The 15,158-nt window shown below is 55.6% G+C and overlaps 1 protein-coding gene across 1 annotated transcript in view; it reads left to right on the forward strand.

Moving 5' to 3' along the window:
• rasa4 (RAS p21 protein activator 4) overlaps nucleotides 1-15,158 on the forward strand; it is a 397,794-nt gene that overhangs the window by 251,260 nt on the left and 131,376 nt on the right. Inside the window, exon 7 of the mRNA XM_072469264.1 lies at nucleotides 9,888-10,022. Coding sequence (XP_072325365.1) covers nucleotides 9,888-10,022 — 135 coding nt within the window. The remainder of the gene's footprint in view (nucleotides 1-9,887; nucleotides 10,023-15,158) is intronic.

Raw genomic sequence — 15,158 nt, forward strand, 5'->3', positions numbered from 1 at the left:
GACATGTCGTCGTTCCCCTCCCCCCCACCAGGCCGTCATGTTTTCAGATCATCCAGCGATGTTGGCCGCCGTGGTGGCAGCCGCTCATGTCTATGTTGTCCTGGATGAGGAGGAGGAGGAGGAGGAGGAGGAGCGTGCCAGAGAGGCGGCGCAGGCTGCCGCAGAGGGGCAGGCGGCAGCCGCCCAGGCTGGAGGGACACCTGACCGACAGGACGAGGAGGGGGAGGAGGACGTCGCGGCCCCACGGCAACGGAGGCACCCGAGGGCGCCCCGTGTGTACCGGCCCCGGCAGTCATACCAGGACCTCACGGACCGGGAATGCAGGAGGAGACTCCGGATGAGCCGGGAAACCGTGGCACATATCTGCCACCTGCTGGCACACCTGTCACCGCGTGGCACTGGCGGGGACACCCTCTCCCCGTGTCCGTCAAGGTTACGGTGGCCCTGAACTTTTATGCAACGGGGTCATTCCAGGCACCGAGTGGGGACCTGTCCGGCATATCGCAGACATCGGTGCACCGGTGCACCCGGGCAGGGACAGATGCCCTATATGCCATGGCGCACCGCTACATCCGCTTCCCCGTGGACCGGGCCAGCCAAGATGCCCGGGCCGTGGGCTTCTCTGCCGTGGCCGGGTTCCCCATGGTCCAGGGCGCGATCGATGGGATGCACGTCGCCGTGCGGCCACCTGCAGATAACAGGGCCGTGTTCACTAATAGGAAGGGGACCTATTCGATGAACGTACAGGTGGTCTGCGACCACCGCAAGATGATCCTGCACGTCTGCGCCCGTCACCCAGGCAGTGTACACGACTCATTCGTGTTGTCGCGGTCATCCATCCCCGGCATGTACGAGGGACGCCATCCCCAGCTGAGGGGCTGGTTGCTGGGCGACAGGGGCTACCCATTGCGATCGTGGCTGATGACGCCTATACGGAGGCCACGCAATGAGGCGGAGAACCGCGACAATGATGCCCATGTAGTGACAAGGGGAGTGATCGAGAGGTGCTTTGGCGTGGTTCCACAGACGGTACAGCAGAACTGGAGGTGGACTCCTGTGATTCCTGCCCTCTGACACTGGATCCCTTTGGCGGCCGTTTCCTGGGGCGTCCTGGCCTAGATGGGCCAGGCTGCGGCCCGGGCGACTGGGATGGTGAGCTGCCAGCCTGTCCTGCCCGTTGCCCACCCGATGCACCTGGGACGGAAGGGGGGGGAGTCTGAGGTGTCGCGGTGTACCGGGACCTCCCCTACAGAGGGAGCCGGGACGGACCACACCACCTCCTCCTCCCTCGGGGTGCCCCGATGGCCCCCAGGCCTCTACATGGGTGGGGGATGCGAACGGACTGGCCATCCGACATCTGGCGCTGCCAGTCCTGGAGGCCCGTGCTGGTTATCGACAGGGGTCTGCAGGTTTGCAGCCATGGAGCCCAGGGGGTTGGCAAACCCTGTCTGTGACAGTGCGACGCCGGCTCGCACATGACCACTGGCGCCGATGCCCTCAGCGATGGCCTGCAGAGACTGGGCCATGGCCTGCAGAGACTGGGCCATGGCCTGCTGAGACTGGGCTATGGCGTTGAGCGCCTCTGCCATCTGGCGCTGGCACTGGCTCATGGCCTCCTGTGAGAGGGCAGCCATTTCCTGGGCCACAGACGCCGCCTGCACGGAAGGCCCCAGGCCTCGCAAACCGTTCCCATGTCCTGACACTGTCGCACCCATTGCCTCCACCGCGGACGCCACCCGTGCGGTGTCGGCCTGGGTGGCACGCATGACCGGCACCACTCCCATCTCCTGGACGCGGGTGGACTCCTCCACCTGCGACCGCAGCCGCCGCAAGCCGCCCGTCACCCTCTTCGCTCGTCTCCGGGTCGGTGGTTGCATCGGATCTGTGTGTGGGTGTGGTAACTGCAGGAACCCGGGATCCATCTGGGCGGCAGATGTTCGCTTGGGCTGGGCTGCCCTCCGAACGCCCGGTCCCTCTGCTGCTCCTACCTCCACCTGCTGTACCGGGACGGCTGTGTTGTGCGCACCAGTGAGTGTACCAGACGCCTCATCACTAAAGTGCCCAACCGTGGTGAGTGTTTTCTGCGATGGTGGAGGGTGTTGGTGACAGCAGTGGCGTTGTGTCGTGCTCTTCGTCCCACTCTGAGTCCATGGCACTTTGGGGTGGGGGTTCGTCTCACCCATCCACTCTGAGTCACTGTCCGGTATTTCGTCTTCCTGGGTAGTGCTGTCCCGGGTAGGGGTGTCCTGGCTCGGATGTGACGGGGGCCTGTGGCTGCCCCCCTCGTCGCTGGGTGGTCGCTCCCGCACGTGACGGGGGTGTCGTCTCCCTGTTGCTCCAGGTCTCTCCGTATCCCGTGGTGTGCAAGGGGCATCCTGCGGGCGTCGCATGCTGGAGGGTCCGGGTCTCTCCGTCTCCTGTGGTCTCCGAGGGGCATCCTGCGGGCGTCGCATGCTGGAGGGTCCGGGTCTCTCCGTCTCCCGTGGTCTCCGAGGGCATCCTGCGGGCGTCGCATGCTGGAGGGTACGGGTCTCTCCGTCTCCTGTGGTCTCCGAGGGGCATCCTGCGGGCGGTGTGCATCTGCGGGGATGGGTGCCTGGACGTTTGGTCCTGCGATACACAATGAAGCATGCATGGTTAGACATCAGGCAGTGATCAGGTGATATGGGGGAGGGGGATATAGGGGAGGGGGGATACGGGGACGGGCTGTCGGTGGCTCACTTGCTAGTACGCCCCCGACCTCTGCATCAGCAACCTCCCGGTCCTCAGGTCCGCCAGCCAGTTCCAGGGCCCTTTCCTGGTGTTCGGTCAGTGGCCTCTCATCAGCGGGCCCTCCTCCAGTCCTCACATGCTCCTATTGTTGTGTGCGCGCTTCTCCTGTGGGGGGGGGGGGGCAGGGGTAAAAGGCAACAGTGTTAGGCAGGTATATGAATGCACGCCATCGGTTGTGCGTGCATTGCAGAGGTTAAGGATAGGGCTGATTCACTTGGGGATATGGGGGAGGGGGGATATGGGGGATATGGGGGAGGGGGGATATGGGGGATATGGGGAGGGGGATATGGGGGAGGGGGGCATTTGGGGGATATGGGGAGGGGGGATATGGTGGAGGGGGATATGGGGGAGGGGGGATATGGGGGAGGGGGGATATGGGGGAGGGGGGATATGGGGGAGGGGGGGATATGGGGGATATGGGGGAGGGTGGGATATGGGGGAGGGTGGGATATGGGGGAGGGGGGATATGGGGGAGGGGGGATATGGGGGAGGGGGGATATGGGGGAGGGGGGATATGGGGGAGGGAGGATATGGGGAGGGGGGATATGGGGGGAGGCTCACCCTGCCTGCTCTGACGAGGTCGTTCACCTTCTTGTGGCACTGGGTGCCTGTCCGTGGTGTCAGGGCCACAGCGGTGACGGCCTCTGCCACTTCCCTCCACAGACGCCGGCTGTGGCGTGGGGCAACTCTGCGGCCGTGCCCGGGATACAGGGTGTCCCTCCTCTGCTCCACCGCGTCCAGGAGCGCCTCCACATCGCGTGACTCGAACCTCGGGGCTGAGCAACGGCCAGCCATCCAGTCAGGTGTTGCGGTCGGGTGTTCCGGTCGGGTGGGGGGGAGTAGCGCGGCCTTATGAGCCGTCACGCCGTGCAGCGCGTATGCCGCTGCACGGCGTGAACCACTGTAGATCCGATGCAACCACCGACCCGGAGACGAGCGAAGAGGGTGACGGGTGGCTTGCGGCGGCTGCGGTCGCAGGTGGAGGAGTCCACCCGCGTCCAGGAGCTGGGAGTGGTCCCGGTCATGCGTGCCACCCAGGCTGACACCGCACGGGTGGCGTCCGCGGTGGAGGCAATGGTTGCGACGGTGTCAGACATGGGGAACGGTTTGTGAGGCCTGGGGCCTTCCGTGCAGGCGGCGTCTGTGGCCCAGGAAATGGCTGCCCTCTCACAGGAGGCCATGAGCCAGCGCCAGAATGGCAGAGGCGCTCAACGCCATAGCCCAGTCTCTGCAGGCCATGGCCCAGTCTCAGCAGGCCATGGCCCAGTGTCTGTAGGCCATGGCCCCGTCTCAGCAGGCCATCGCTGAGGGCATCGGCGCCAGTGGCCATGTGCGAGCCGGCGTCGCACTGTCACAGACAGGGTTTGCCAACACCCTGGGCTCCATGGCTGCAAACCTGCAGACCCCTGTCGATACCAGCACGGGCCTCCAGGACTGGCAGCGCCAGATGTCGGGGGTGCGTCGGATGGCCAGTCCGTTCGCATCCCCCACCCATGTAGAGGCCTGGGGGCCATCGGGCACCCCGAGGGAGGAGGAGGTGGTGTGGTCCGTCCCGACTCCCTCTGTAGGGGAGGTCCCGGTACACCGCGACACCTCGGACTCCCCCCCTTCCGTCCCAGGTGCATCGGGTGGGCAACGGGCAGGACAGGCTGGCAGCTCGTCATCCCAGTCGCCCGGGCCGCAGCCTGGCCCATCTAGGCCAGGACGCCCCAGGAAACGGCCGCCAAAGGGATCCAGTGTCAGAGGGCAGGAATCACAGGAGTCCACCTCCAGTTCTGCTGTACCGTCTGTGGAACCACGTAGACGTAGTCAAAGTGCCCGTAAGGCCAAACAATTAGACACTGAGTAAGTTGGCACGGGTGCAGGGCACAGATGAGTTTTAGGGGCTAGGGCACGTGCATGAACTCGTTTGGTTATTAAAGTCAATGTTACACCTACCGAAGCTGCCTTTGTGCTCTGTCCAAAGTGTGCGGGCGTGTCATGTACGTTGAGCGCAAGTGTGTGTGTGAGGGGTGGTCTTACCTCAGCCCCAGGTGAGTCTGCCCCCTTCCCCCTGGGCCGCCATCAACATCCCCCGGGCAGAAGACGGGACCGTGCGCTGCAGTGTCACAGCCGCATGCAGGGATGGTCCTGGTGGATGGTGGTACTGTGGCCATGGGTCAGACATAGTCCAACGATGTAGAGCCAGGAGCTCATCGCAGGGCGGGTTGTCATCATCCTCCATGGCCTGCGATAGACACGCGTCCACCCGCAACTGGGTGAGCCCGGCCCGTTGTGCCGCCGGTGGATCGGCAATGGGGGGGGGGGGGGTGGTGTGCATGCGGGTGGGGTGGGTGGGGTTGGGGAGGGGGGTGAGGGTGCTGGGTGGGTGGATGGGTGGGGGGTGTGGGTGGTTGGCTGTTGCCATGGTGTGCGGTCTGTGGCCATACTACCCGATTCCCACGCCCATCTAGTCAGTGAAGCGGGTGTCTATCAGTCTGTCCCGTGCCCGCTGGGCCAGCCGGTAACGGTGGACAGCCACCCGCCTGTGTCTACCCCGTCTGCCCTGACCATTGCCCCCATCCCCCTCATCTGGGGAGGACTGGGCCTCTTCCTGCTGCTCCTCCACTCCGTCCTCCTCTGCCTGCGGCACATCGCCCCTCTGCTGGGCTATGTTGTGCAGGACGCAGCACATCACAATAATGCGGCCGACCCTATCTGACCGATACTGGAGGGCGTCCCCAGAGAGGTCCAGGCACCTGAAACGCATCTTCAGCACTCCAAAGCACCTCTCGATCACTCCCCTTGTCGCTACATGGGCATCATTGTAGCGGTTCTCCGCCTCATTGCGTGGCCTCCGTATAGGCGTCATCAGCCACGATCGCAATGGGTAGCCCCTGTCGCCCAGCAACCAGCCCCTCAGCCGGGGATGGCGTCCCTCGTACATGCCGGGGATGGATGACCGCGACAACACGAATGAGTCGTGTACACTGCCTGGGTGACGGGCGCAGACGTGCAGGATCATCATGCGGTGGTCGCAGACCACCTGTACGTTCATCGAATAGGTCCCCTTCCTATTAGTGAACACGGCCCTGTTATCTGCAGGTGGCCGCACGGCGACGTGCATCCCATCGATCGCGCCCTGGACCATGGGGAACCCGGCCACGGCAGAGAAGCCCACGGCCCGGGCATCTTGGCTGGCCCGGTCCACGGGGAAGCGGATGTAGCGGTGCGCCATGGCATAAAGGGCATCTGTCACTGCCCGGATGCACCGGTGCACCGATGTCTGCGATATGCCGGACAGGTCCCCACTCGGTGCTTGGAATGACCCCGTTGCATAAAAGTTCAGGGCCACCGTAACCTTGACGGACACGGGGAGAGGGTGTCCCCCGCCAGTGCCACGCGGTGACAGGTGTGCCAGCAGGTGGCAGATGTGTGCCACGGTTTCCCGGCTCATCCGGAGTCTCCTCCTGCATTCCCGGTCCGTGAGGTCCTGGTATGACTGCCGGGGCCGGTACACACGGGGCGCCCTCGGGTGCCTCCGTTGCCGTGGGGCCGCGACGTCCTCCTCCCCCTCCTCGTCCTGTCGGTCAGGTGTCCCTCCAGCCTGGGCGGCTGCCACCTGCCCCTCTGCGGCAGCCTGCGCCGCCTCTCTGGCACGCTCCTCCTCCTCCTCCTCCTCCTCCTCCTCATCCAGGGCAACATAGACATGAGCGGCTGCCACCACGGCGGCCAACATCGCTGGATGATCTGAAAACATGACGGCCTGGTGGGGGGGAGGGGAACGAATACATGTCATCATTGCCCATATCCCCTCCTCCCCCCAGCCAGGTGGCATGGACCGCATGGGTCCAACTGTTGGAGGCTGGCACCTGGCCAGGTGGACCAACTCATTTGCCCTCCCATCACCCTCCTCGGCACGGACCCCCTCCCCAACCTCCACCCCAGCACGGACCCCCCCCAACCCCCAACCTCCACCCCGGCACGGACCCCCCCAACCCCCAACCTCCACCCCAGCACGGACCCCCTCCCCAACCTCCACCCCAGCACGGACCCCCCCCAACCCCCAACCTCCACCCCAGCACGGATCCCCTCCCCAACCTCCACCCCAGCACGGACCCCCCCCAACCCCAACCTCCACCCCAGCACGGACCCCCCCCAACCCCCAACCTCCGCCCCAGCACGGACCCCCTCCAACCCCCAACCTCCACCCCGGCACGGACCCCCCACAACCCCCAACCTCCACCCCAGCACGGACCCCCTCCCCAAACTCCACCCCAGCACGGACCCCCCCCAACCCCGAACCTCCACCCCAGCACGGACCCCCCTCCAACCCCCAACCTCCACCCCGGCACGGATCCCCCCCAACCCCCAACCTCCACCCCAGCACGGACCCCCTCCCCAACCTCCACCCCAGCACGGACCCCCCTCCCCAACCTCCACCCCAGCACGGACCCCCCCAACCCCCAACCTCCACCCCAGCACGGACCCCCTCCAACCCCCAACCTCCACCCCGGCACGGACCCCCTCCCCAACCCCCAACCTCCACCCCGGCACGGACCCCCTCCCGGCACTCCCCCGGAGCCCAGCCTACTCTAACCACCACCACCACCACCCCCCCCCCCCCCCCCCCCCACCGCACACACACACACACAAGCCGAGACACACCTCTCCTCACGCAATCAGTCTGCGGTCACGCCATTTCCTGCCCAGAGCCAACCCCCCAGGCCGTCACTCACCTCCTCGCTGGTCGGCGTGAGCCTGGAGCACCGGGTCACGCCGATGAAAAGGAGGTTTGATTCACGTCGACATGAACGGTCATCACGTCGACGGGACTTCGGCCCATCCGGAAGGGAGAATATCGGCAGGCCGAAAATCGGCTGCCTTGCGCAGACCCGTGACATTCTCTGCGGCAGCGGCGACCTTAACGCCCCGCCGACTTTTCTCCCTTCGGAGACTTCGGCGGGGGCGGGATTCACGGCGGCCAACGGCCATTCTCCGACCCTCTGGGGGGGTCGGAGAATGACGCCCCTGGTCTCCATTTTGGAGAATCGCCCCCTTAGTGTTCATATTTGTAGTACGTATATTGTACATGCAATACATCTAAAATAGTACTTACTACCACTTCCCAGCAATGTAGGTTTCAGAATGCCTATAATTTATTCCATGGTTCCTCTTCTCAGCTCCGATCGTTCTGTTGCTCCTCAGACTGTATAATATTGATAATAATCTTTATTATTGTCACAAGTAGGCTTACATTAACACTGCAATGGAGTTACTGTGAAAATCCCCGAGTCGCCACACTCTGGCGCATGTTCGGGCACACAGAGGGAGAATTCAGAATGTCCTATTCACCTAACAGCACGTCTTTCGGGACTTGTGGGAGGAAACCGGAGAACCCGGAGGAAACCCACACAGACACGGGGAGACCGTGCAGACTCTGCACAGACAATGACCCAAGCCGAGGATCGAACCACGAACCCTGGCACTGTGAAGCAGAAGTGTCCTGAAGTGACAGCAGTCCCATGTTTAACCTAACTTGCCTGGTAAGAACAGGACCACCTCTTAAGAGACCCCAATTTTACACATTGTCCAAATTTCTGCTGCACAGCCCTAGCACTTCTCCACTTCAGTGGAGAACATATTCGGGTGGGGTGTAAAGTGGGCATCCAACCTGGAAACCCCTTTCACCTGTCATGTGAGCTAGGTTAAAATGTTGTTAATGTATTTCCCGACTGACTGTGAGCAATGCCTGCGGACATTTGACAACTTACACATATACAGTGGGTGTGATGTTCCGTTTCCGCTGGCCTGGCGTGTTTTGCGGCAGTGGAGGCGGCCAGCCATTGGCTGGTGGCAGGACCTTCCGGCCCCGCCGATCTCAACATGGTTTCCTGTTGTTCGCACCCTCCGCTGTTGGGGAACCCACGGCAGAGCTGGGTAGGGAGGGGGGGTCTCTGTCGGCGGGACTGGAAGATCGTGCTGGTGGGAACGGTTGGGAATTCCACCCAGTGTCTTTAATGTAGAGGAATATGGGCCAATTCACACACAAGCAATCAGACAGAAACGGATGCTGAGCCAATGAAGGAAGATTTGGAGGGACTGCTAAGAATTTAGTCAGTTTGGGTGTGAAGGAGGAATTGAAAGGCGGAGAAGTAGATGGAGAGGCTTAAAATGGGAATTCCAGTATTTAGGGTCTGGACAACTGAAAGCACTGCAGTCAGTGGTACGACAAAGGTAGTTGGGGATTTATAACAGGTCAGTGTCAGAAGTGTCAGGCTCTCAAAGGCCGTAGGGTGGACACAGTTACAGAGATGGGGCGAGGCACGGCCACGGAGAGAAATAAAAACACCAGAATAAATGTCTTAAATTTGTCACAATTAAAGTTACAGGAATCTACTTCCGTTTTATCTACAAACCTCTTTTGCCATTTTGAAACCACATTCATTGATCCAATCTGAGCAGTGACTCAGAAGAGTCAGTGATTTACATTAGTTATTAAAATGGCAATTTTGAGTTTGGAACTTGTTTTATTACTAACTGTCAATGGCACTCAATTCTGCTCTAATCGAAGTTCTACAATTACTCAAAACTCCAGGGGCAAACTCGATAAGAGAGGAAAATTCAGTGTAAGTCAAATTTAAAGGAATGCAGACAATTAAAGGGGTGCTTCACAAGGAAGAGGTGAAAAATTCATTAAGCTTCCGGAGTGTGGGAAAAGCATTTCAACCCATCAGAAATTAAAGTATAACGGGTTTACGGATGGGATATGCTGATAAGTGACATAGATGGTGATGTGTCTTGGTTTATTCATTTACGGGATGCGGGTATCGCTGGCTGGGCCAGCACTTATTGCCCATTCCTTACTGCCCGCCATTTCAGAGGGCACTTGAGATTCAACCACAACCTCATTGCTGTGGATCTGGAGTCACATGTAGGACAAACTCATCCGCATCCTTTAGTCACTGATTGAGAGAGCATCCAGTAACATATTGTAGTAAATATCTGCTTGATTATCATTATGGCTTGTCGACCTTGCTGCATTCAACCCATGTACGACTTGGATGGGCAGCACTGGGTGGCTGTCATGGGTGGGTCAAGTAAAAGCTCTTCATACTGATTTCTCTTGCATGTAGGTTGTGAAAAGGTCCTGTTACCCCCGCTGGAATGAGGTGTTTGAGTTTGTCCTGGACGACACAGGGACAGAGAACGCGTTGCACGTGGAGGTATGGGACTGGGACCTGGTCAGCAAAAACGATTTCCTAGGAAAGGTAGGTTATTGCCGACTCACAGCTTTTGACTGTTCGTAGCAATACTGCAACTAATCCGTTACTGTTTAGCTCAGTAGGCTAGACAGCTGGTTTGTAATGCAGAATAAGGCCAACAGCGCAGGTTCAATTCCTGCACCGGCTTACCCGAACAGCCGCTCCGCGGAATGTGGCGACTCGGGGCTTTTCACAATAACTTTATCCATGTGACAATAAAAGATTATTATTATAACAAGCTGGTTTAGCTCAGTTGGCTAGACAGCTGGTTTGTAATGCAGAAAAAAAAAGGACAGCAGCGCAGGTTCAATTGCTGTCCCGGCTTACCCGAACAGACGCCGGAATGTGGCAACTAGGGGCTTTTCACAGTAACTTTATACTTGTGACAATAAAAGACGATTATTGTCAGGATCCACTCAGCACTAAGGAGTCTGGCCTCTTCTCTTCAACATAATACCTGGGAGCACAATGTCCTGACATGCAGGCTGCTTCTGTTTAAAACAGTGAGTTCTCCCAGTGTGCCAGAGAAGACACAGCCAGAGTGAGACAGCAAAGAGTGAGTTTGGGAATTTGAATCTAGGTGGGAATTGAATCCAATCAAATCGGTAAGGCAGTTCCTTTTAAATTTCAGGAGTTTAAATTAATTTAAATTAATCTAGAATCGTGCAGTGTAGGTTAACAAGGGCTGCCCCACCCACTCACATAACTGGTTGGCAGTCAAGTGTCAGTCACTTTAATCTACTTTGATCTACAAGCAGGTGGGGGAGGGGAGACAACTCAGGTCAATTTAAAAAGAGCAACTTGTAACTTACTCCCAGTGAGTCAGAGAAGACACAGCCAGAGCGAGACAGCAACGAGTGAGTTTGGGAATTTGAATCTAGGTGGGAATTCAAAGCTGGGTGGAGAGGAGGTGCTTTTTATCCCTGATAAGTAGTTTTTCTTTTCATTGTCTAACTTATTTATTTTTTCTTTCTTTTTCTGGAATTGTAGTTGTATAAGTTAACCTAAGGTTTAAGACATGGCAGGAGATCTCAGACCTGTGTCAGGCTCCTCGTGTGCGATGTGGCAGCTCAGGGACACGTCCACTGTCCCTGGCTCCTTCACGTGCAAGACGTGTGTCCAGTTGCAGCTCCTGTTAGACCGCTTAACGGCTCTGGAGCTGCGGGTGGACTCACTTTGGAGCATCCGCGATGCTGAGGACGTCATGGATAGCACGTTTAGCGAGTTGGTCACACCGCAGGTGAAAGGTACTGATGGAGATAGAAAATGGGTGACCAAAAGACAGAGCAAGAGTAGGAAGGCAGTGCAGGTGTCCCCTGCGGTCATCTGTCTGCAAAACAGATATACCGCTTTGGATACTGTTGAGGGAGATGGCTCACCAGGGGAAGGCAGCAGCAACCAGTTTAATGGCACCGTGGTAGGCTCTGCTGCGCAGCTGGGCAGGAAGAAGAATGGCAGGACTATAGTGATAGGGGACTCAATCATAAGGGGACTAAGGCGGTTCTGCGGACGCAATCGAGACTTCAGAATGGTTTGTTGCCTCCCTGGTGCAAGGGTCAAGGATGTCTCGGAGCGGCTGCAGAACATTCTGGGGGGGGGGGGGGGGTGAACAGCCAGCTGTCGTGGTGCACATAGGCACCAACGATATAGGTAAAAAATGGGACGAGGTCCTGCAAGCTGAATTCAGGGAGTTAGGAGTTAAACTAAAAAGTAGGACCTCAAAGGTAGTAATCTCAGAATTGCTACCAATGCCACGAGCTAGTCAGAGTAGGAATGTCAGGATAGAGAGGATGAATGCGTGGCTCGAGAGATGGTGCAAGAGGGAGGGATTCAAAATCCTGGGACATTGGAACCGGTTCTGGGGGAGGTGGGACCAGTACAAACCGGACAGTCTGCACCTGGGCAGGACTGGAACCGATGTCCTAGGGTGGGTGTTTGCTAGAGCTGTTGGGGAGGGTTTAAACTAATGTGGCAGGGGGATGGGAACCGATGCAGGAAGTTGGAAGGTAGTAAAACAGGGACAGAAACAAAAGGCAGTAAGGGGGACAGTGTAAGGCAGAGAAGCCACAGTCAAAAATCAAAAAGGGTGACAGTACAAGGTACAGTGACTGAGGGGAGCTCAGTGAATAGGACCAGTGACACTAAAAGGAATAAAACGGGAAATAAAAACATTAATGATAAGCGACACGGCAGGTTGTTACATGAAGATATGGGTTCAATGACAAGGAAATTTAGGAGAAAAGTTAAGAGGAAATATAACTTAGGAGAGGTTACTGATCGAGGTGTTAAGATTCAAAACAGAGGTAAAAAAGCCAACATAAGTGTACTTTACCTGAATGCTCGTAGTATTCGGAATAAGGTAAATGAGTTGATGGCACAAATCATCGTGAATGACTATGATTTAGTGGCCATTACTGAAACATGGTTAAAGGATGGTCACGACTGGGAGTTAAATATCCAAGGGTATCAAACTATTCGGAAGGACAGAGTGGATGGTAAGGGAGGTGGTGTAGCTCTGTTATTTAAGGATGACATCCGGGCAATAGTAAGGGATGACATCGGTGCTATGGAGGATAAGGTTGAATCCATTTGGGTGGAAATCAGGAATCGTAAGGCGAAAAAGTCACTGATAGGAGTAGTCTATAGGCCACCAAATAGTAACATTATGGTGGGGCAGGCAATAAACAAAGGAATAACGGATGCATGTAGAAATGGTACAGCAGTTATCATGGGGGATTTTAATCTACATGTCGATTGGTTTAACCAGGTCGGCCAAGGCAGCCTTGAGGAGGAGTTTATAGAATGTATCTGTGATAGTTTCCTAGAACAGTATGTAATGGAACCTACGAGGGAACAAGCGGTCCTAGATCTGGTCCTGTGTAATGAGACAGGATTGATTCATGATCTCATAGTTAGGGATCCTCTCGGAAGGAACGATCGCAATATGGTGGAATTTAAAATACAGATGGAGGGTGAGAAGGTAAAATCAAACACTCGTGTTTTGTGCTTAAACAAAGGAGATTACAATGGGATGAGAGAAGAACTAGCTAAGGTAGACTGGGAGCAAAGACTTTATGGTGAAACAGTTGAGGAACAGTGGCGAACCTTCCAAGCGATTTTTCACAGTGCTCAGCAAAGGTTTATACCAACAAAAAGGAAGGACGGTAGAAAGAGGGAAAATCGACCATGGATATCTAAGGAAATAAGGGAGAGTATCAAATTGAAGGAAAAAGCACACAAAGTGACAAAGATTAGTGGGAGATGAGAGGACTGGGAAATATTTAGGGGGCAACAGAAAGCTACGAAAAAAGCTATAAAGAAGAGTAAGAAAGATTATGAGAGTAAACTTGCTCAGAATATATAAACAGATAGCAAACGTTTCTACAAATATATAAAACAAAAAAGAATGGCTAAGGTAAATATTGGTCCTTTAGAGGATGAGAAGGGAGATTTAATAATGGGAGATGAGGAAATGGCTGAGGAACTGAACAGGTTTTTTGGGTCGGTCTTCACAGTGGAAGACACAAATAACATGCCAGTGACTGATAGAAATGAGGCTATGACAGGTGAGGACCTTGAGAGGATTGTTATCACTAAGGAGGTAGTGATGGGCAAGCTAATGGGGCTAAAGGTAGACAAGTTTCCTGGCCCTGATGGAATGCATCCCAGAGTGCTAAAAGAGATGGCTAGGGAAATTGCAAATGCACTAGTGAGAATTTACCAAAATTCACTAGACTCTGGGGTGGTCCCGGCGGATTAGAAATTAGCAAATGTGACACCACTGTTTAAAAAAGGAGGTAGGCAGAAAGCGGGTAATTATAGGCCAGTGAGCTTAACTTCGGTAGTAGGGAAGGTGCTGGAATCTATCATCAAGGAAGAAATAGCGAGGCATCTGGTTGGAAATTGTCCCATTGGGCAGACGCAGCATGGGTTCATAAAGGGCAGGTCGTGCCTAACTAATTTAGTGGAATATTTTGAGGACATTAACAGTGCAGTAGATAACGGGGAGCCAATGGATGTGGTATATCTGGATTTCCAGAAAGCCGTTGACAAGGTGCCACACAAAAGGTTGCTGCATAAGATAAAGATGCATGGCATTGAGGGGAAAGTAGTAGCATGGATAGAGGATTGGTTAATTAATAGAAAGCAAAGAGTGGGGATTAATGGGTGTTTCTCTGGTTGGCAATCAGTAGCTAGTGGTGTCCCTCAGGGATCAGTGTTGGGCCCACAATTGTTCACAATTTACATAGATGATTTGGAGTTGGGGACCAAGGGAAATGTGTCTAAGTTTGCAGACGACACTAAGATGAGTGGTAAAGCAAAAAGTGCAGAGGATACTGGAAGTCTACAGAGGGATTTGGATAGGCTAAGTGAATGGCCTAGGGTCTGGCAGATGGAATACAATGTTGACAAATGTGAGGTTGTCCATTTTGGTCGGAATAACAGCAAAAGGGATTATTATTATTTAAATGATAAAATATTAAAACATGCTGCTGTGCAGAGAAACCTGGGTGTGCATAAGTCACAAAAAGTTGGTTTACAGGTGCAACAGGTGATTAAGAAGGCAAATGGAATTTTGTCCTTCATTGCGAGAGGGATGGAGTTTAAGACTAGGGAGGTTATGCGGCAATTGTATAAGGTATTAGTGAGGCCACACCTGGAGTACTGTGTTCAGTTTTGGTCTTCTTACTTGAGAAAGGACGTACTGGCACTGGAGGGTGTGCAGAGAAGATTCACTAGGTTAATCCCAGAGCTGAAGGGGTTGGATTACGAAGAGAGGTTGAGTAGACTGGGACTGTACTCGTTGGAATTTAGAAGGATGAGGGGGGATCGAATAGAAACATATAAAATTATGAAGGAAGTAGATAGGATAGATGCGGGCAGGTTGTTTCCACTGGTGGAACTAGGGGGCATAGCCTCAAAATAAGGGGAAGTAGATTTAGGACTGAGTTTAGGAGGAACCTCTTCACCCAAAGGGTAGTGAATCTATGGAATTCCTTGCCCAGTGAAGCAGTAGAGGCTCCTTCATTAAATGTTTTTAAGATAAAGATAGATAGTTTTTTGAAGAATAAAGGGATTAAGGGTTATGGTGTTCGGGCCGGAGAGTGGAGCTGAGTCCAAAAATGATCAGCCATGATCTCA

Source organism: Scyliorhinus torazame, chromosome 12, assembly GCF_047496885.1.
Source record: "Scyliorhinus torazame isolate Kashiwa2021f chromosome 12, sScyTor2.1, whole genome shotgun sequence".
Lineage (NCBI taxonomy): Eukaryota > Metazoa > Chordata > Chondrichthyes > Carcharhiniformes > Scyliorhinidae > Scyliorhinus > Scyliorhinus torazame.